General features: G+C 43.1%; 2 protein-coding genes across 12 annotated transcripts in view; one reads left to right on the forward strand and one right to left on the reverse strand.

Moving 5' to 3' along the window:
- The window catches only part of PON1 (paraoxonase 1), a 33,941-nt gene extending 25,986 nt beyond the window's left edge, over positions 1–7,955 (forward strand). Inside the window, exons 7-9 of the mRNA XM_027540137.1 lie at positions 261–342; positions 4,397–4,525; positions 7,532–7,955. Coding sequence (XP_027395938.1) covers positions 261–342; positions 4,397–4,525; positions 7,532–7,690 — 370 coding nt within the window. The 3' untranslated portion in view covers positions 7,691–7,955. The remainder of the gene's footprint in view (positions 1–260; positions 343–4,396; positions 4,526–7,531) is intronic.
- A 2,121-nt stretch (positions 7,956–10,076) lies between these two features.
- The window catches only part of PPP1R9A (protein phosphatase 1 regulatory subunit 9A), a 347,199-nt gene continuing 334,663 nt past the window's right edge, over positions 10,077–22,612 (reverse strand). For 6 of the 11 annotated variants that reach the window (XM_027540128.1, XM_027540132.1, XM_027540130.1 and 3 more), the window contains 5 exons: positions 21,756–21,954; positions 19,629–19,748; positions 18,795–18,818; positions 17,522–17,704; positions 10,077–16,188 (listed from right to left, as the gene is read on the reverse strand). In XM_027540128.1, the coding sequence (XP_027395929.1) occupies positions 15,979–16,188; positions 17,522–17,704; positions 18,795–18,818; positions 19,629–19,748; positions 21,756–21,954 (736 nt within the window). In that variant the 3' untranslated portion in view covers positions 10,077–15,978. The remainder of the gene's footprint in view (positions 16,189–17,521; positions 17,705–18,794; positions 18,819–19,628; positions 19,749–21,755; positions 21,955–22,612) is intronic. The other 5 variants (XM_027540135.1, XM_027540134.1, XM_027540133.1 and 2 more) reach the window with 3 other exon arrangements.

Consider the following 22,612-nt stretch of genomic DNA (forward strand, 5'->3'; position numbering starts at 1 on the left):
CTGGCGTTAGAGTTAGGCTCCTTGCCTACTAGTTAGGGCCAACTAGTTTTGCGTCTTTTGAAATAACTTTTCAGGGATTAAAAGTCCCCTGTGTGCTGTCAACTCATTGAGTTCCTTCAGAATCCTGTGTGTTTTGAGACAGCTTCCGTTTTCCAGGCTCTAAGCAAAGTTCTCCCCCAGGAAGGTTTATTGTGCCTTCATGGTAACCTTCTGAATTGCTCCCCTTCATGGGCTTTGATGTAGCTTTTTCTTCTTTGAAGGTATGTCTATATAGCTGAACTTCTGGCTCATAAGATTCATGTGTATGAAAAGCATGCTAATTGGACTTTAACTCCATTGAAGGTAAGATGTATTAACATTATAAGTTTGTGGGGGTGATAATTAGATTCTAATTGATTTGTGAAATTAGAAGTGAGGAAAAAGGATTGTCTAATTGGAGTGGGTGAGAACCAACTCTTCACTCCTTTATTAGGAGACATCAGCATTGTCTGCATTTGTTGTTCACTTTTCAGCGGCAGAGTGGGAAGTGGCAGACCACACGCATCGTCTATGCAACTTTGATTCTCTCTGTTCCAGTGAATTTCCAGCTTGGAAGTGTGTTCTTCATGTCCCTCTTCCCTCCCCTCTCCCTTCCTCCTCCATGTTGATGGAACAGACAAGAGCCTCAGCTTGCACACAACAGCACTCAGCACAGTATTTACAAAGCCCAGGCCCTCGAGACGGCCACCGGGTGGTCACATTACCGCCTCTCTCCAGCCCTTGCCCCTGCTGCTGAGCCGCTCCTGCCTGAGCATTTCTGGAACTCCCCTGGCAATGTCGTTCCTCAGGATGGGGCGCTTGTCCCGCTGCTCAGGTATTCTTCCTCCAGGTCTTCACACCTCTCTCCTTCACATCTTTCCAGATTTCACTAAAATGTCACTTCAGCGAGGCCTTCCCCTAGACTGCTTCTCTGTAGACAAATATGCACACGCACACACACACTTCCTATCTCTTTGATGGCTTTATTTTTTTCCCTTCAGCATCCTTTGCTAACACGTTTTGCATTCATGTTCTCCTTCTCCCCAGTGTCTGTCTGCCTGTCCCACTAGGGTATAAGTGTCATAGGACGGATACTTTCTCTGTGTGTTCCAGGGACAGTTCCCACACCCAGGAGGCACTCAACAAAGTAATTGTTAAATTAACATTCTTCAGGGGATCATCTTTACCTGTACCAATTCTGGTCCGGTCTGAAGGTTTGGATCAAAAGGGGTAAAAACACAAAGAAGCAGAAAGAAGAAGTATATGTAAAGTGGAGGATTATGAAAGTGATGCTTTTGAAAAGACGCAGAGGTCCCTGCCCTGCCAGCAGCGCCCACGGCACTGTGACTCACGGTCACCTGTGACTGTGCCCGTCAGGTGTACCAGGGACCATCGTGAGGGGCTTCATTCCGAGAAAATTGCCTTGAAACCACGTCAAGTGTAATATCGTGTTTGACATTAAAAATCATTGACAGGGCTATGACAGTTTGGTATTTGCTGCAGTAAAATGGAATTTCACACACTCAGACTGGCTGAGGGGATAAAAACAAATTGTGGTTATCACAGTAGATACTTCTGCAAACTGAAACTTAAAGGATTTTATAAGAATAAAACCCCATCCAAGGTACACACAACACCGACCGATAAAGGTGCTACTCCTGTCGATTGAGGGCAAAGTTTATTTCCGGTTTGGCTCCCACTGCTGGCAGAAAACCCTGCTGGTGTCCTGACATAGTAATTCAGGTGAGACTCCCCTCTCCTCAACTAGGTAACGTCATTCTTTCTTTTGGAGGATTGTGTTAATCAAGTCCAGTTGATTACTACTGGAGTGCCAAGAAATTTGAGAAACTAGCTGGGTTGTTACTAGGATTTGTGATGAAATGTGGACGGGTCTGTGGCCTAAGTGTAGTGTATACATGGAATGAAATATTCCTCAGCCCTGGAAAGGAATGGAGTGATTCACGCTAGAACACCAATGAATTTGAAGACATGCTAAGTAAAGTTATTATGCTAAGAATACTTAGCATAAAAGTCCTTATGCTAGATACAAAAGGACAAATATTCTACGATTCCACTTACATGTGGTACCTAGAAGAGGCAAATTCGTAAGGAGAGAGCAGGACAGGGGTGACTAGGGGATGGGGAAGGGAGGACTGGGGAGCTACTCGGTACAGCTTCTGTTTGGGATGATGAAAGGGTCTGGAAATGGAATGTGGTGGATTCATGACATTTTGAATGTAACTGATGCTACTGAGTTGTACACTGAAAAATGGTTAAAATGAAAATTTTCATGTTATGCATATTTTACCACAGTAAAAATGATCCCTTCTTCAAAACATTTTCCAAGACACAGTCAATGAATTAGTCTCACTTCAGTGAGTTTCAGTTCTCTAAAAACTGGGATGTTTGTTAATACAGGATACCGTTTTCCCCCAAGAGAATCATTTATTAAGTTTCCTTGACCAAGGCATGCAAAAGTTTCCACTGGACTTTGTGGAAGCATGCTTCATGGTCTGTACCTGCGGTCGGTGAGTTGGTATTGCTGGGAACCATGCATTTGCAAGGGAAGAGCTTATTGCTGAGGCCAAGATGGGCTCCCTGTTGGACTGTCCAGCTCTTCCTGGGCAGAACACAGTTCTGCCCCTTGCTCAGCTGGTGCCCGTGGCAGGAGCTTGTTACTGGTGTGAAGAATGAATGGGACCCTAGGCTTCTGGGTCCTTCTCCCACTCTTACTGCCTACCCTCATCTCTGCAAATTTTTATCTGCTGCGGAATTTACTGGTTGGCCATGACCCCTTCCAAAGCTAGTAGCAGTGCCCCGAGACAAACTTTTTCCTCACAGGAAGATGAACCGATTTGCAGGGCAATAGGGCAGGGATGTAGAGAACAGACATGTGGACACAGTGAGAAGGGGAGGGTGGGACGAATTGAGAAAGGCGCATTGACATATCTGTGCTACCCTCTGTGAAATAGCCAGCTGGTGGGAACCTGCCGGAAAGCACAGGGAGCTCAGCTCGATGCTCTGTGATGAGCTAGAGGTGTGGGACGGAAGCTGGGGATGAGGGGAGGCTCAAGAGGGAGGGGATAATATGCATGCACACACACACACACACACACACATATATCTCCTCCCTATGAATACACATATATATCTCCTCCCTATAGATAGACAGATGGATAGATAGCTGATTCACTTCATTGTACAGCAGAAACTAACACAACATTGTACAGCAATTACGCTCTGATTAAAAAAAAAAAAAGAATTTAACATATCAGCCTAGAATGCCTGATACTGGGGTAGATGGGATTTGGGGATGGAAAAGACTTAGAGATGACTTTGGCCAGAGGACATTTACTCAGCCACCTCCCTTGGCCAAACCTGCCTGTTTCCAGGGTAGGAATGAGTGATGGCACTGCATGAAGGTAAAAAGGAGGTCCCTTAACATCCTTGCCCCTCCCAGCCAGGTGGGGAGAGCCCTCGTTTTGAGTGGAAAGCACAGGGCTCCCACAGTTGTCTGCCCACGCTCTGGCCTTTGCGATGAGTAGCCGCCAATTGTTCCAGGCTCTCTGGGCACTGAGGTATGCTGGCCTCTGTTTGAGGTACATGGTAATATTGTTTATCCAACTGAGAGTTAGAGGTAGACAAATAGATGTGATTTCTCCCCAGTAGAAGGCAGCCAAGATGATGAATGATGGAATTAAGAATCGTTGGTATTATTTATGATCCTGGTACAAAGCCGTGACAGCAATCTGTGCAGTCAACACATGCTTGCAACTTATATTTAGAAAATAAACAGCAGAGGAACAGGGAGTCGAATAACACCAGGAAGCTGAAGAAGAAACTTTTCCTCAACTTCAAGGCACAAATTAGACCCCAGGTGACCATTTCTCCTCTGGCTGCACAGCCTATGATTAGCCATTAAAGAAGAGCCTACACTTCACTGATGCTCTCATCAGAAATGAATCCACATTTCCTGGTTGTTTTCAGAATGCTTATAAAAATATCATTTGCACATGCCGTTTTCAAAGGAACTGTTTTATGCTGCACTGAAAAAAAATTTTTTTTTCACTTCTGGTTTTAAGTTCATGCACAGATGTTAGTCCAAATGCTTTCATATCACTTTTAATAGTCTTTCTTGGTTTTTCTGATCTTCCCCTTCCCTCACGTTCTGGAAAATGGCAAAACACTAACACAGATGGAGAGCTAGAGGAATTCCCTGAGTGCTAGTGAAATGGGCAGGGGTGCAGAATTGTCTCATCCCTGGAGCAGGTGTATGGTGCCCAAGGACGCCACAATAGCTTTCTCTAACGTATTGCTCCATCTCCTTTCAAATTTTTTATTGCTTGTTTTCTTTCTCCCTTTGGTTTTAATCTACAAGTCTCTGGACTGTGACACACTCGTGGATAACATATCTGTGGATCCTGTGACAGGGGACCTGTGGGTTGGCTGCCACCCCAATGGCATGAAAATCTTCTCCTATGACCCAGAGAATCCTCCTGGATCAGAGGTTAGTTTGAGAAAAGAATCATATCAGCGCCTTCATTCCCAGCTAGTTTTCTCTTGAAAACATAAATCTCAATTATATGTGCAAATAAAAGGGAGATGTGGATAGATGACCTAAATGATCAGATAAAGATGGAATTTGACTTTGGGAGGCATTTGAGACAGAGTCTAGGTGGGAGACAGATGGTACCTGTAAACTGGGTGATTTGGGGGTTTAATGAGGGCGCTATGCACAGAGATGTGGGCACAGGTAGGGAAATGAACGGGGGAGGGGAACGTGGTACCCCAGGGCCACCACGGACGTAGGCACAGCTACCAGAAGCCCAAACAAGGTGAGAGCTGTGTGGGAGGGGCTGCTGGGAGGGGAACCTGGCCTCTGGTTGAGGGATGGCGCCAACCGAATGAAGTCATGGCCCCACACGGGGTGGGGGTGCGGGGGCAGACACTCTGCCTCCTTCTCAGCCTGCCCACCCCTCTCTGCTGCTGCTTCCCGTCAACCTTTACTGGGAGGTGGAGGGAGCCCTGAGCAGGCTCTGGAAGGCTGAGCGGAGTGGAGGAAGAGCCTGGAGGGCTGGGTTAGGACGGCCAGCACTGGATCGGGCTCCGTATCTTTATTTCAGTAGTGAGTTTCTCCGACGTGGCCGTTCACAGTAGTTTAAAAAATATAACAGGCCACATTGTTATGGTCTAAACATGTGTTACCTGCCTTCCTGTTTAACACCCTTTTCCTGAGTGTCAGTGCCTTTGCCAGTTCATGTAACAGAGCAGCTGCAAAGCAGAGATGCCATCCCCTCCAAACCGTCCAGGCAGAATGGGAACGTAAATCCTTGCTGGAAAGATCTGAGCTTGAAAGACCTCTGTCTTAGTTTTAGTATTCAAAGACTCTATTCACGTCATTGGTCTTTTTCTCAGTGGATTATTTTGACAGTGCAAGCAGGAATTTGAAACTCATTTTGCCATGAGCATCTGAATGTCTGTTGCTGCTGCTGCTGGTGCTAAGTCCCTTCAGTCGTGTCCAACTCTGTGCAACCCCATAGAAGGCAGCCCACCAGGCTCCCCCGTCCCTGGGATTCTCTAGGCAAGAACACTGAATGTCTACTACGACTTAACTCGGGTTTTCTACTCGGCTTTCAGTTTCTACTAATTATGCTGATTATTTACATCAAGTACTCGGTGTACTTTTAGTTTACTGTTATGTATTCTTTTTAAGGGGCTCCCTTGGAGGTGGGCATGGCAACCTGCTCCAGTATTCTTGCCCGGATAATCCCATGGACAGAGGAGCCTGGAGGGCTACAGTCCACGGGGTTGCAGAGTTGGACATAACTGAGCAACTGAGCATGCATTCTTTTTAAAGCTTTAAGAGTCAGTCTCATTCCACCCTTCACCCCTAAAAAAATTTTTTTAAAGCCTGTGTCTCTTGGATAAGAAACAAAAGCCAAATATGTATTTCCAATTACATGTTGGCCCTTCATAACCTTTTCTCTGGGTTTACAAGACAACTGTGATTATGGTGAATGGCAACCCTTTGTGCCTTTTGCTAGTTCTTAGCTATTAGGACTGCTGCATGGTATGCTCAGTAGAATTGAGGAAATGTATGCTGTGGCGTGTTCACTGTCCAGAACTGGGCAGAATGTTAGATTCTAATTTGCTCTTGCTTGTTAGCTCATTTGGTGAACTTGAACCATTTGCTATAGCACGGACTCAGTTTCCTGTTCTAGAAAAAAAATGCTTCCTTTCTAATGATGAATCTGGTAAAGAATAGCAAAAAGTAATAACCATCCATTATCTAATGCACTGCCCCACGCAAGAGTGACTTAGTTTTAATAGAAAGTGGTTTCCTAAAGCCAAGGTGCACCATCAAGTATTTCCCCAGTAAGTAACTTCTACATGTGAATGCTTTAGCAATTTCCTAAAACATCTGTTTTTGGTGCCAGGTGTTTTGGAGTGGTCCTTTTAAATAAGTGCATGGACCTTTTAATAATCAAGCACAAGCCTTCCTAATCTGTCATACTCAGTGTTTCTGTATGTCAGCATCTGTTCTTCAAGTCATTGTATTTTCTCTTAAAGCCTTCAGAAGAACACCAACTTAAAGATGAAAGGGAATTTAGAGTTAATATAGTCCCACCTGAGCAGGGCATGTCAACCCACTCCAGTATTCCTGCCTGGAGAATCCCATGGACAGAGGAACCTCGTGGGCTGCAGTCCATAAGGTCACACAGAGTCTGACAGGACTGCAGCGACATAGCCAGCACAGCAGAGAGCCCCACCCATCTCATTCTACAAACAGAAACACACAGTAAGCGGAAGATCCCAAGTATAGCCCTGCGCTCCTGCCTTACAGCGAGCTTGTGATAGTATGTGAATCATATGAGATTACCGTTTCATTGGCCCAAATTGTCAAATATTGGCTATCTTGAGTAGTCAACTTGAATACTACTATACTGCTGCTGATGATATAATCATGTTTCTGCTCAACTAAATGAAGGAAACTGAACTCATAAAATCTTACATATTAGGAGTTGGGACCTTAAGTTCAGAGGAATAATGAGTGTGGAAGAGAGGTATGTTCTTTTTGGGCAACAGTCTTTTGTTTTGTTTTTATTCCCATATTTAAAAACCAAGAATTACGTGTAAACATCCAAAGTCCAGACTTACCTGAAAATACACGAAAACTGGCCTGAATTCCAGCATGGCAATATTTGACAGTTACTGAGTAAGCCCAGCTCCATCCTGTGGTGTACCACAGTCCTCCTTATGGCCCCACAAACAGGCTACGTTACCGTCTTACGGTTCTTGCTTCTATAGGTCTTTAGAGTGTCTATCTTTGTTAAAGATGATCTGATCAGAATCTGTCATCTTTGCCAATGAGGAAATAGATATCTATAGAGAGTCATTTTGGAACAAAATACAGTTCACCTAAAAGTCTCTTCTTATGGAGAAATGACCCCGTATTTAAAGTTATGTCTCGAGTGACTTTAAAAAATACTAATGTAATGTTATTTTTGGATAGGTGCTCCAAATCCAGAATATTTTAGCAGAAGAACCCAAAGTTACGGTGGTTTATGCAGAAGATGGTAAAGTGTTGCACGGAAGTACGGTTGCTTCTGTGTACAAGGGGAAAATGCTGGTTGGAACTGTGTTCCAGAAAGCTCTTTACTGTGAGTTCTGACTGGCTGATCCGTACCCCTACCCTGACAAGTGGGAGCTCTTCACTACAACTGCTTGCCACATCTGTGGGGGCCACAGTGATCTCATCTCAACAGTGAACGCTGACCCGAAACTTGGACATCACAGGAGATGGAGATCTGTTTAGCTGGGAACAGATATTTCGCATATGGCTTTTTTGGGCGTGTAATATCAAATCAGTCTTGGAATATCTGAAAACTTCACTTACCAATAAAAATCCTTTAAATAAAATTGCTAAAATCATCACATCAACTGTCAGGTCTTAAGTATTTTAACTATATGTGACCCAGAAAGTCCTCTCCCGAAAACATGTGTTCCCTGGAGCGTGTGAGCTTGTTGCTGCCGTGTCCTGTCTTGTTCAGGGAGCAGGATGAAGTCACATGTCGTCAGCGCCCCAGCACTCAGAGCCTTCAGTTCATGTGCCGGACAACCAGACGTGCAACCAAGGTGTCCTCAGCCCCAGGCTCACCTAACCGTCACACTTCCTGGCACACACAGACTCATTCCCATCTTCCCTTCTAAATAGGACATTCCCAGAAATGGCTCAGTGGTAAAGAATCCGCCTGCCAATGCAGGAGATGTGGGTTCAATCCCTGGGTCGGGAAGATCCCCTGGAGAAAGGCAACCCACTCCAGTATTCTTGTCTGGAAAAGAAACCTGGTGGGCTACAGTCTATATGGGGTTGCCAAGAGCTAGACATGCCTGAGCTACTGAGCATGCCCGTAGTAAATATAAACCTCAATTACCCCAGCCCTCCTCCACTCTTGCTTATCCAGTCCCCCCAGCAATGGCAAGTAGGAAAATCCTCAAATTCTTGGGAGTGTCATCACACCTGACGATGATGAGTGTCTGTTATTTCAACACAAATTGTACATTTCAGTTTCTCTGACTTGATAAAAGGAAGAAGTTTGTTCACTTCAATGACTGGGTATAGAAGGAAGCCCATAACTGATTCAGGTAAAACCAAGTGCCCTCAAAGACAATATTGTTGTTGAAGTGCTGTAGAGGTAGGTTTTCCTTTCCTATTTCTTATCTTCCTATTTTCTTTTCTTATTCTCACTTGCTGTGGAGGCTAAGAAGAAAGCAATGGAAATGTAAACAAATAAAAAAGAAAATATCAACAACCTTTGGTTATCTTCTGAGAGATGTGACGAGGAAGAGAAGATGACTCTATCATTTTCTTATAAAAGCTGGTTTGAAAAGGTTACCCATCTTCATTTATTTGTGTTTGGAAGGTATGGTTTTCAGGCTGGTTTATTTCTTTGGGATGACAAGGCAGGCCCATTAAAAACAAAGTTTTACTGAGGCATGTTCCATGATGATGGTCTGGCATTTTGGGGAGAATGCTCTGCAGAGAAATTGAGCACTGCCAACTGCTGATAATTCAAGACCCCTGACTTAAGGTAACAAATAGGAACATCTTGTTTGGATCAAAAGAACACCTTACTCACTTCAGGATTAGAGTTATCTTAATCACGATTTCAGTGGACATAATATCCTGTGCTGGATGAGTGCTCAGTGATCCAGTGGTGCCGTTCACAGCCCTTGAACTGGATCCTCAAAAACACTGTTTTGAGACTCTCAATGGCTGTGGTGCTTCGGTGGGTATTTCCTTTGAGAAGAATCACTTGATATCAATAAAATGACTATACTCTGTTCTCTCTTGTTCTTGGCAGAAGGAGCAAATTCTGCCCCCCAAAGAAAGTTATCCAATTTGACATAGCTTATGCTCCAAATCATTCCAAAAGGGAAACATGCTTCCCCTTGGTTAGAAATTTCATGACAACTCCAAGGAAGAGAACAGCTTGGTGCATTTATTCCATGATGCTCAGATCTAAATTTGTGCACTGCCAAAGGTTTAGGCACAGAAAAATTATGGCCTGTGAGTGTGTGAGAGAAATTAATACCCCTCTTTTGTTATATTCAGTCTTCTGAACATTTAGGGCTTTAGGAATCAAACTGTTGAAAGGAACCCCTTCCTCTGGGATGGCCTGACTTGAAGCTTGCCCCATGCCATGAGGCCAACTGCCAGCCTGTGGACTGGCCTCAGACCTGCTCCTGGCTGACAGGTATCAGAAGCCGTGATGGTGACGACGTGGATAGAAAGATGGTTGAGGGAACTTCTAGTGGAAGCTTTGATCTTTTAACTTTATTCCCAGTTGCATAATTGTGCTTTCAAATGCAGTCCTAGCTGCCAATTTACACTTTACCAGGGCCAAAATTTATTTTTAGTGTCATTTCCATGGAAAATGTGCACTTTGCTCTTGATTGATAGATGTATTTTGACAGTTAATACAGGTTTACCCAGTCAAGGCTTGTTTTAGTTGAAGGTGAAAATAGAAGAGAAAAAAAAAAATTACTTCAACAGATCTTAGTATTTCTCTTTTTATTGCATTCGTTGTCTAACAACAATAATACTCATTGGCAAGAAATTTATTTACACTAACAAATTAAATTTAATCACAGGTATTTTTAGATTGGTCTGAAAACAAAGGACCACTGTGATATTTGCTTTGAATGCCTCTGAAAACCAAAGAGTAAGAAATGGCATTTGAAACGAACAATCTAGAGAAGTACATAGTAACCAAGCACAAGAGAACAATCCAGACAGGGCACTATTGTCTCTCCCATGCAAATCATCAGACATCAAAATGTACAAATCAAAATTTTCAGATAACATGCTATCCGTACTTATCGAACTTAAAATGATTTTCAAACAACTCTTTTCCTTTTAGTGATACAGAAAGAAAGATGAAAATAAATCGACTTCTCAACAACAGAACAGAATTCATTTTCTCTCTCTCGTTTTCAACCGGCCAGTTTTGTAAGTGATACACAGGTGAACTAGTGGTTTAACTGTGACACCATTAAAAAATACAAAAGCAGTAGTGATGATCATAAATAATATCAAGGAAAACATAAACATATATATATTTAAGGGTTTTCACTAAGCACTAACTAAATCTGATGTTGTTGGGAGATGCTATCTAGCTGGAGTGCCTCTTAATTTCCACTTGTTAAGGTGATTTAATTATTTTGGCCAATTGTTCTTTCATGGATGAAAGATTAAATTCTTAACAAGAAGTCTGGGTGTGTGAATCAGATAGCTGAAGGAAACAGAACTGTACACCTTCCAACAACACACTTATGCTCACATCCACTTGTGTTATGTTTGGTGATGACCTAACCATGTCATCACTCCAAAAAAGAAGTAAATCAATGGTCCTGTGATAGCAACGCTGCCGTCAGAGAGACGGCGGTTAGTGACTGCAGTGTCACAGTGACCAAACACATTTTAGAGTGTGAGCGAATGCACAGGAACACGCAGTGCAATTTTTAGCCAAGGGAACTGCAGTCTGCAGTTGAAAATGCCCAAAGCTGCATAAACGTCTGAGCTTCAGCTCAGCAATGTGCAATTTTGACATCAAAGCATCAGCCAAACGTGTGAGGAAATTTCATCTTACTAAAATACCGAGTATCTAATAAACCAATTTTACCAAAATATATAAACATGTAGAAGGTAAGTGCATTTAGTAGAAATACATTAAAAAAAATCTCTTAAAATCTCATGAGCCATTCAATGTACACACACACACACACACACACACACGTGGCAATAAGGCTATGCTACTGCTCGGGGTCCTACCTGACATCACCAAGTTCCATATGCAATTCTGTTTATGCTGTGAGACTGTAGTTTGTGTGTGTGTGTGTCTGGTGGGAGATATAGTCACACACATGTAGTTCTGTACATCAACACAAAGGCATGCACATTCTCGAGACGTTGCCTCTTGCCCTCTTGTTCTTTACCTCATTCATTCTTGAGTCCCTAGCAGCTTGGGGGTTGGGACTAGGGTGGGCCAAGGATCGGAAATCACGCTGTTCCTTTCATCCCCCACTCTGTAGGTCTGAAAGCAGGTCACAAGCCGTGCTTGGTTCACACACTCACACGTGTGAGCCTTTGAGTAAACACGACTCCCTCAACACGTCCACACCGACGTGCCCACACAAGCATGTAAGGATCCTCTCTTTAGCGTGAGGTAGACCCTGATGTTTCCGTGTTCCAGGAGAAATTACTTCTGCAGGCTTTTTCTTTGCTTTCTGACTTCTCCATTGGGTCTATTCGATGCCATTACTTTAAATACTACTGGTGTACTGTCTGTGTTATTTTTTTTTCCCCAGTGTTTTGGATCAAGACCAACTTTCCTGAGACTTCAAATGCCTAAAACAAATATAAATAAGATCTGCCTGCATACACAGACTGTTCTTCAGGAGGGAAATTTCTGAAGCGCATTCATATTTCTTATGACAAGGAGTCTTTCTAAAAATTTATTTCCCACCCCCATCTTCATAATGAAAACAATTCTAGTAGGAAATAGGGACATTTCTGGACTTCATCCTTAAATGCTTAGTTTCAGAACAGTATACAGGTAGATCCTTGATTAAAGGTAAACTGGAAAAGGTATTTTAAAAACTGAGCTTTTCTTTTTCATTTAGAAAGCACTAAGGACTTGGCATTAAGCAAATGAGATGAACCCTCATGACTGCGGTCCACCAAACTGAAACGCCTCTGAACCACAGCTCTATTGGGACAGTAAATTTAGTTACTCAAATGGAAGTTGATAATTTGGAAATATCTGGATGTAATCAAGGAACTACATCACATCCTAAGCATAGACATTCCTTTCAGTTTGGAACTTCTTGAATACTGTGGTCAAACATGGATGCTCCTCTCGTGCAACTTGGCCTGTATAACCTTTAACACTTAAAAATGAGTTAGAATAGCCACATAAATGTTAATTTTCATTTACCTTTTTAAAATATAATTCTAAAGCATGTGTTAGTCCTATTTCACAAAGAAATTCTGTCTTCAGCGAAAAACCATAAAGGCTAGATAAGGTGCTAGATCAAAAACCTGGCTTGGGCCTAGTAGTAGACTGGACTGGGATAGCTGAAGATTGTAGGACAGCAGTGACTACAGGAAAAAAGGCAAGGGCTCATTTGGTTCCTGTCTCAGCCTCTTAGCCCTTTCTTTCCGACGACAAAGAAGCACCGCTAGGGTTCCCGTTTCGCGCCCCCTACAGGCGGAGTTCGGGATCAGTGCCCGTCACACTGCAGTCAGGAACCGCGGTGGGTTACAAGTGCGTACCTGCTGCGCAGGGTGGGAAACCCACGCGAGCCCCAACTAAAGGACCACAGCATAGAGTAGCTTTGTGGTCATGAAACTAATGGTGGACATCATCAGTGTGTTCGAATGGGCAAAAGTAAGTTTCCACCCAACACTGCTCTGCAGTAAACTGATTCAGGGGAAAAAAACAGGAGAAAACTATTACATAACCTGTGAGTTACTTTAAGGGAGATAATCTTAAATAAAGTAATCTAAGTTTTTAGTGGAATACCCTGCCCCGGACACTCAGCTCACACAACGCTCCGTCCACCATCTGGCCTCTCCACAATTCCCTGTCCCCTAAAGCATTGCCTGTACCCCCAAAACACTTTTGGCTACTGCAGGTGTCATACCGAGCTGTCGTTTAGGGAATACAGTTCATAGTAAGCAGATATTCCCTTTTTGTCCATTTTCTGACAAATAAAAAAGCTATTCAATACAAAGTCTTTAATGTTCATGAAGCAATAATTCTGTGTTAAATTGTAAGGATACTGAAAACCACTAGCGTTAAAGTAAGGATTGTATAAGACACTGGAACCTCAATGAGGCATCATGCTCCAGAGTCAATAAAGAAAATAAAGTAAAACAAACTGTTCACAAGATCTGAGGTCCTTCACTTTGTTTTCAAATCCTTTATCAGTCTGTTTACTTTTTATCCTTTGTTGGACAATCAAATCAATTTTAGCAGTTTTAATTAAAATAACTCATTAAGACCTAAAATTACTATAATTTAACTTAAAAAAAGTCAAAACAGTTATAATACAAAATAAATGATTTGAAGAATAAGAATTCAATTTATAACATTGTCAACTGGTCATTGATCTAAATATTGGAAGTGTACAAATAAAGTTAAAGAACAATACTTCTAAGACACTTAAAAATGCAATATAATCATAAATTATGTGCAGAGACTGAGACTTACAGACATTTCCAGTATATACATCCATTTTCAAATATTACCAAAGTGTAAACAATAAGATAATCATCCTTCTATTTCCACTCCTAAAATGAACACAGTGAAGCTTCCAGTATGATCCAGATCACTTTTTTCCCCAAAGATAAGCAAAAATCACAAACATTTACAACAGCAAGCACTAGCATTACCAGATTTTGACTAATTTAGTCTTTTAGTATTGAAAAGATTTGCTGAATTTTGTAGTTAATTGATAGTGGTTCCTGGTTTCTCATGACATTAATAAACAACAAAGCACCACACACCTCAAAATATTAATAGAGATTCCAGTATGGCAGTTTCATTATCATACCCCAAATGAAGACAGAAGAAAAATAGGTAGTGACTTCAATAATTGTCAAACACAATGTTACTTTATGTTTCTGAGGATCGAATGGATGATCTCTACCTGGTGACAAAGGGACTGAAGCTTAACAGACAATACTCTGTTACGGAAAAGGAAACACGCCTCAGGGAAGAACAAGATCACAAACTTCTAGTTTAGACAATTTTAGATTTCAAATATTCAGACAAGCAAAAAAAAAAAAAGCACAATGTTCAAAATAGGAGATGGCCTATATGGTAAGAAGCCCCTTTAACATTATTTGTTCCTTGTAACCTTTGAAAGCTTTCCCCTAAGCTCTGTGTACAGAACATTTTCCAGTAGAAGATAAGGACGAAGACCCCCTGAAACCGAAGAAAAGGAAGTAAAATACTTGTCCAGGAATTCATCTGGCCTCAACTCTTGTTTGGAAACTCGTCCTCTGGAAAGTGGATGACCTCATTTTTGCAGCCAATGCAGCTAAGAGAACCAGATACATGAGCATAAAAAGCAAAAGAGCAACAACAACAACAAAATCCATCATTTGAAATTTCTCGAGGCGAGTTGATTTTCTCCTCCATCTGCCCCACTCTCCTGCACTTGAATTAGTTTGATGAAACACTTAAATCCTTAATACTGGCTTTAAAATAAGGACTGCATCGTGTGTACCATCTTAAACACACTTTACCTGTAAAGTGGAACTCTTCAAGGAATGAAAGAGACCGGCTCAGAAAAACCATTCAAAACATCTCTAAAATATAACTGACAGCTCTCCTTTATGGGAACATTCTGTGTGCTCAATAAAATTGCTTCTCTGGTTGAATGATAGTCAAATCTAACTTTTCTCTAACTGGTATTTCTATTTTTCTTAAAAGTACATTTGTTAAAACTCTAACTGAGCCCACTTGGGAAATCTTGAGTAGAAAATATGTGAAGAGTTCCTGATTGTGTCATAGTCAGGCTGAAGACCAGCCCGAATGTTCCCCAGGAGAGGAAACCTGAAAATGTTGGTTTCCTTAAAAATCAATTTCCTGTTCAATTTGTTGGGAAGAAAAGGAACTGTGCGGTGTGTGTCGGTGCTGCTGAAATACTGAACGTGCAGCAGTAGCAAAGGAAACACAGATCCCAGGATCCCATGGCTGCATTAATGCTCGAATTTTTCTTTGTTTGCCTAAATCTGGAGGATAAATGTTACCCTCAGAACCCCAAAGTAATATCCACATCCACATTCTTAAGGCTTTTGCTTCCTTCTGGGGTTAGCAAGTAAGCGTAACTCTTTTCTCTCTTCCTGATGCCTAGCAAACAGGACAATTTGCCGGCTTTTAGCCATAGTCGGTAATTACACGGCAGAGCACCCACATTTCCACGGTGGGGCTGTCTCACAGTCCAGACGCCAGCAATGATGGGGAACCTTTCTCTCCGAGCGGATTCTGCAGCCCCGATCCCAGGGCAGAGCGGTGCTCCCGGCCACGCTCAGTTTCAGGACCCCGTGCCGAAAATGCATGGCGCTCCGCTGACAACGCCAGGGTGTGCCATGCTTTTGCTGGACAGGGTCACGCTGGTTCAAGTGACACCACCCACCCAACACAAAGAAACACTGCTACTTTGTGTCTCTCGCAAAGGAGATCCTTGGTTTGTTACTAAACCAAAGGGGGCTTGGGATTATTTCAGTAGGTTAAGATTAAGAGTGTACTCTATGGATGCAGAAAATTGCAGTTATTGAACACACGGTTCCCCAGTCTGCCTAGAGCACATAGCGCTTGTCATCAGTGTCTTATTTGTCCTCCAGAGGAGAGCAGGGCAGGAAGAGGTGGAAGCGTCCCGGGTGCGTCACTGCTCACTAGCACCCTCTGTGGCCGCGGCCATCTTCTCCGTCTTCTTCGACTTCCTCTGCATTTGCTCTTGTTCCTTCCTCCTCAGCTTCTCTCTTTGTTTTTCCATTTTCTCCTGGGCCTTCCGAGCCTTCTCTAGAGACACCTTCATTTCCTTCAGTTTTTTTTTGACCACGGCTCGGTCCTGGGATGATGTCATTCCGAGGGCCTAAGAAGGAAACGCACACACAAACCATCTGAAAACTGATGACCCCGTTTATGAGGAGGCTGATATCACGAGATAGTCCAAACTCAGGAACTGACAGAAACATAATCCAAGAGGTAGAAAATGAGGAAGGGCGGAGTACATTTGCTAAAGGTCTACGTACTGCGGGGCTGAGCTTTACTTGTTCTTTTGCTCTTTGGAGTCCTGAGCACAGTACAGTGTAAACCTCAGCAAGTAAATGCTTTCTGAACTGGTAGTTAATGGGCAAATGAACAGCGGAAGGGCACAATTTGTCTTCTCCAACCTTTGGGCTGTACTGCTAAACTCATCACTATTTTCGCAAGCTCGGAGCAGGCCCCTGCCACCCATCTCGGAGGGCTCGAAGAAGGGCAGGAGGGACTGGAACGGCTTCCCTTCTAGCAATGCATTCACTGACAATGGAAACCAAACATGCCTCCCAGGACAACAGCGCTGGTGTCAGCATGACTAGCCGTTCCCTCCCTGCAGGTAGACCCGTAAAGGAAGCCTGATCATAATGAGGAGCTTGCTCGATAAGCCTGGAATTCAGAATAAGGGGAGCTGGTTACATATTTTCAGTGTTTCACGACCTTCAGAATCAACAGCAGGATGCATCCATCTCCCCAACAGGGACAGGCCTGTCGATGGGCCTTCATATTCACAGGCTATTGATTGAGCTCTAACCTTTTCAAGACCGTCAAGTGATACTCGGCTGCCATCAGCCCAGCAGGGCGCCTGTGTGGGGGTGGTGGGCTGGCTGTGAGCTCCTTTTGCCCTTTTTCCACAGGGTAGGTGCCACCTCAGACTCTAAAGGAGATAGGCGGGACAGGTGAAAATGAGAGCGTGATGGCCGGGGAAGGGAGGACATGGCCTGCTGCAGCGGGAGGACAAAGGTCTGGGGAGAACACAGTCCTGATTTGGAGTGGTACCCAGGGAACAGTGAGGGTGGAGGAGAAAGGACTTCAAAAGGGGAGATTCACGGATCTGGATTTTAACTTTAATGTCATGGGAGAGTCCACATTGGCCATTATTAAAACTCACACTACAGAGGAAGTAAGCAGAGGCAATACATGGACCATGTGCTGTTTGGCAGAAGCAATGGATGAACCTCTAGCGCTCCTGCTTAGCAGCCTATTGTTTAATTCAGAACCCAACAATTTTCCAAAACCTCCTTTACCACTGGGAAATGATTCAATGTCCTCTCTGCTGACCGTGGATGAGAAGTACCTCTCAGATATGCAGAAGGCTCTTATCTAATGGAAACATTTCAGGTGCTATGAGTAATACAGATTATACTTGGTAACATACAGTTCTTTACCTTAAGTTTATTTCCATCCAACTGCAGGAGTTGCTCTCCAGTGATGTTTTGGGCACTGAATTCAGAGACATACTGCTCCAGATTTAGGCTCATTAGCCAGTGAGAAACCTGCTGCACGCTCCATTCATGAACGGCCCGATTCGGATACTGACTGTGTTTGGGAGACTGTCCGTCATCAAGGATCTGAGGTAGGAATGTTATGCAGGGTTGTTAAAGGACCGAGAAGCTGTAGCTCAGTAGGAATGTGATGCTATCGAAAAGCCAGTTCTTGCCTACTAGAGCCACACCTGCTTTTAAGCCCTAGAGTAAACGAATGGGTCTAGCTGTGTGTGACACACACACAGTGATCACCTTTACAGTTTCCTTAGGTATTTGGAAATTTAAAAATTCCCCCAAACAAAGCAGCATTTTAATGTAGGTAGGAAGTTAATAACTGAAAAATACATTTAATATCACAAGTTTTTACATTAAACCACTTTGGAAAGCTTATCAGATGCAGAAAACAAGTACGTCATTTATCTCTGTATGTAATGAACTGCTCTGCATTGGTCCTCTGCTAAGACGTTAGAGATACGTAAAGATACATTTTAAAATATTGAGGTATATATTTTACTTAGAAGGGGAGCAGTAAGCCCTCAAGCATTCTTAGTAGGGGAAATTTCACGGCCATTATTTCATTTGAGCAGCAAGCAAACCTGTAAGGAAGGTGGGATAGGTAATTCACAAATTATCAAATTACTTTTAATAATTGAGGCAAGTGAAGCTCAGAAAGTCTACAGACCTGTCCGAGATTATGCAGCTAGCAAGTGACAGAGCTCAGCCCTTAGTAGTTTATTCTAAATCTCTGGCTCTGTCCAACACAGGAGAACACTATGAAGACTGCAAAGGCAGCTTGGTTTTAAGACCCACTAGGCTGAGAGGAGATGACGATGGTGATAAATCTGGGAGAGAGATGGGAGCACCTTAGTGACCATGCAGGGAACACAGGAGGAAATGGGGAAGCTGAGATGAGGGCAAGGGGGTGAAACGCAATGGTCTGTGTCAGGCTAATGGTGGTGGGAGACACACCAAGGGGCTCTGGAGGTGGAGATCCTTTTGAATGTCTTTTCCACTAAGATTGAGACAAGGGCAGAGAGTGAAACTATTTAACATGAGGAAACCCACTGCAGGGGAACACTTCCTGTCTAGTTTGATTTTAAATCATTACAAAGAAAGAAAAGAAGCTTCAGACGCTACCCCATAAGCCACCACACACCGCCCACTGAGAGCTCACCTCATCATCTATCATATCCAGGCTCTGAGTGAGAGAGCAACAAAGGAATCAAAAAGAGAAGTGTTATAGGAAGCACGCATATGCAGTACACATTTTCCATACAATTAAAATCATGCCAGGTCTGAAGAATACGGACAGAAAAATTTAAGAGGAATAAAAGTTTTACAAAGCAAAAACCATGTTAGAAAGAAGTAACTAGGAACAGATATTTTGGGTGAATCTATCTTTACTTATCGTGCTTCTCTCCCCGACCCCAGCCCGCTTCTAGTACTGGTATTTCTTTCTTCTCCTTATCTCTCGGGGCGCTGAGTCACATGAATTACCAGTCTAACTTTCTGCCTCTCCTGTACACAGTCATCTCCCGAGAAGTCATCACAGTACCCACCTGACCCTGGCTTCTAAGTAAAGGTCTTCCCTCCTGGTCCCTCCTGATCAGAATCACACCTCTCCCCCGTCCCCTGTGGTGATCCCCAACCAGGGGCCACGCCTGACGTGGAGGGACCAGCGGGGGTGGTGGAGAAGCTGAGCGAGGGGAAGGGTGGGCTGTGCAGCGCTCAGCAACCCAGCCGCACCCCTCTGTGGAGGGCCGTCCCATTTACATCCAGGAAAGGCCGAGGAGTTCCCTGGACAGCTTAAAGGGGCTCAGAGACAGAACGTGGCTTCCATGTTGAGGCAGACAGCGGGCGAAATCACAAGGCTTTTACATCAAATGTGAAACCATAGTCCTGATGACTGATCTGCAAAATCTGCCTGAAAACGTTTTTGTCTGCAACAGTTTACGGGTCACGTGCACGATCTGAGAAGGCAGCTCAGCCGCCCGTGCCATGCACATACCTCGTCGGATGAGAGCACCAAGGACTGAGAGAGTCCGGGCGTTTTGGGCTCTGCTCCCAGGCCGCTCAGGTCTGCTGAACTGGTGCTGCTAGGACTGAAATCGTCATTGAAGGTAAAATTCTGAAAAAGTAAAAAAGCTCAGTGTTAAATGAGCATGGTGAGTGAGCCAGAGAGAAGCCTGCTTACAAGCTTTAGAGAGGTTCTTTTTAGTCCTCTTAGAAGAGATGCAGATTTGGTTGGGTGGCCTTCACCTGGCAGTGGCTGAGAACTCTAGCCTTTTGTGCTGCACACAGAATTCTGGGCTCTTTCTCTATCACATGAAAGGCCAGGCATTTTAGAGAAATGAGTCTTCAATCTCTCTTCAAGGGTACAGCATTCATTATCCTCTACAACTGCTCAGAGGAGTCATGTTAATAAGCCTATCTCCTTTGGCCCTAATTGTGACGAGTAACAGTGTAAGTAAAAATATAAGATGGTGTGGTGAGCCTGAGTTATTAGGAACAGATGGCAATCCAAATTAGAAAGGTAACTTGAGCACCCCCTAGGAAGGACTGCTTGCCGCTGGCCGTGATAAACACCGTGAGAAGTGGCAGATTCTCTCCTGGATGTAACCTTCAAGATGATGAGTTCTGGGGGGTCACAATCTGCCATTACACTAGGAGTTACACGCTGAAATACAGCTCTCGCACAGCACCAGTGGAATACCAGCGAGGCCGGAGCACGGCCAGAAACATGGTTCCAAACAATCACCTGGGGTTGGAGGAGGTTGGGTGTGTCAGAACTTTATGAACACTTCCCCAAAACTTTATGAAAATGTTCAGTGGCTGCTACAGTCAAATAAACTCACAATGACTACATAGTTGCATTTGTGAAAACATTTTAAACCAAATTCTTGAGAGTCTTTCCAATGCAAGATAAGGCTGGAATTTTTCAAACAACATTCAGACTTCTCAGATCCAAGACTGAAAAATGTTTCGAGACCAATGTGGTCTGCTGTTGGCAAACCTTCTTTTGCTAATAATTCTAGAAGCATTGCCTTTCCTGGAATTCTAAGCACCTGACCAACACCATCTCGTTTCTTATTCCACTTCCTTAGGAACTGGACTGTTACAGCTTCCCATTAGGTTCCCTTGCCTTGGGTTTAGTTGGTCGTCAAGAATAAAAACCATGGCAGAGGCTAGAGAATTCAGTACCAAACTCTGAAGGTTTGCTAAAACTTTAGGAAAGGAGATGAAGTCAGAGTACAAGGAGCTAAGCTAGTAAAACATTTAAGCATGAACGCATTTAACAGCACATTACCATTTGATACTGTCAATGGAGATACGACCTCACATTCTGTCAAAACGTTATGAGCTGTTGACCTCAAGAAAAGAGTTAAATTCAAGGAACATTAATCACAGGTTACTGTTTGAGAAGGAAAAGTGAACACAGATAAAAGGAGACCAAGCAACACACAAAAGTTAGCCACCACATGTGTTTCAATAAGTTGTTAGGTAAGGTTTGCAGCGTCATGCTGGAAATAACCGTCGTATATTTAAAAACAAATAAGCATATAATTCCCCATTCTGCTAAAGTTAAAAAACTCTGGTGATAGAATGATCCCAGTTTATCAACACGGAAGTTTGATTTAAAAGAAGAAATAAGTAAGGGCGCTATGTCAGCACTGATTTGTTTGAAAGGGTTTCATTTAGATATATTGAACACATATTCAGTCTCAAATTTATTTGTTTTCCAGTAAATCTTGAAGAGCACAGCAAAAATAGTTTTGTAATGAAATTTAAAGTGGAATACTTGGTAAACAGATTTATCATACTGTTCCAGGATTCAAATGTATCTTTCCCAGCATGGCTTAACTGTCAAACTGAGATTAAATAGCAATATGTGAAAAGACAGGCAAATCAAAGATTAACGTACAATCTAGAACAGAATAGTATTAAAGAAGGTGGTGGTTAAATAAGGCTTTCTGTCTCCCCAACACAAAAACACCATGCATGTTTATTGAAGTGTTATCACAGTGGTTTCTCAAATCCAGAGCATACACGCAAGTTGAGAACGCTTTCCAAAGACTGAGGAGGAGGAAGGACTGGGGTTTTCTTGTTTGCTTTTTAAAATCCACGTGTTTTCTACCTTAGACCCCTTTTTATCTGAAATTAGAGCTTCAGGAGAAGGCTGAGGGGGGCTTGCAGATGAAGGCAGATTCCTGAAGGAATAGGATCCTTTTCGGCTTTCATTAAACCACGAGAATGGCAGGCCAGTTGAGCGTGTGGAGGCCTGAGCAGTGGAGGATGGCGTTGGTTTCCAGGTTTCCAGCCTGCATCTGAAGATCCTGGGTTATGAAAAGAGGAGGTGTGTTAGACAGAGGAAAAGGGCAGATGGAAAACTTACTGAACTGAATTTTTAAGGGACTCTGAATACAGTTTGAAGTAATAGTTTAAGAAATTGTTCTATACAACAGAGTACAAATTTTGCACTTTTGACTAGAACATTAATCTTTTTTTGCATCTAAATGGATGTTATAACAATGATAAGTATTTTGGTATCACCACTGCCATGATGACTTTTTTGAAATGGGAATAAATGTGTGTGGAGAAATTAGCATCAGAGAGGGGCACGGTCTTCTAGGAACTGCTTTGAGTGAATGATCACAGTGTTCCCTTTATTCGGCTCACACAGCAGTGCCTCACTGCTGGTGACATGAGCTCAAAAGCAGCTTTCACCCTGGCCTCCTCGGAACACAAGTTCCCAAGAGCCTGAGACTTTAGAAAATGATATATTCCATAACTGGAAATTTCTGGGCTCATGATACTTTAGGCAGAATACACACCTTACTGGTTTTTATCGTGATCTTAGTGCCTTATAGGAGGAGCACCAGACTAGAGGTCCTAAACCCTACTTGGATGTCCAGGGTCTTTCACTTCCTGTGTACACGACCTTGGGCCTTCTTTGCCTCTATTTCCTCATCCATAAAAGGTAGATATTTTATG

Source organism: Bos indicus x Bos taurus, chromosome 4 (assembly GCF_003369695.1).
Source record: "Bos indicus x Bos taurus breed Angus x Brahman F1 hybrid chromosome 4, Bos_hybrid_MaternalHap_v2.0, whole genome shotgun sequence".
In the NCBI taxonomy this organism is placed as follows: domain Eukaryota; kingdom Metazoa; phylum Chordata; class Mammalia; order Artiodactyla; family Bovidae; genus Bos; species Bos indicus x Bos taurus.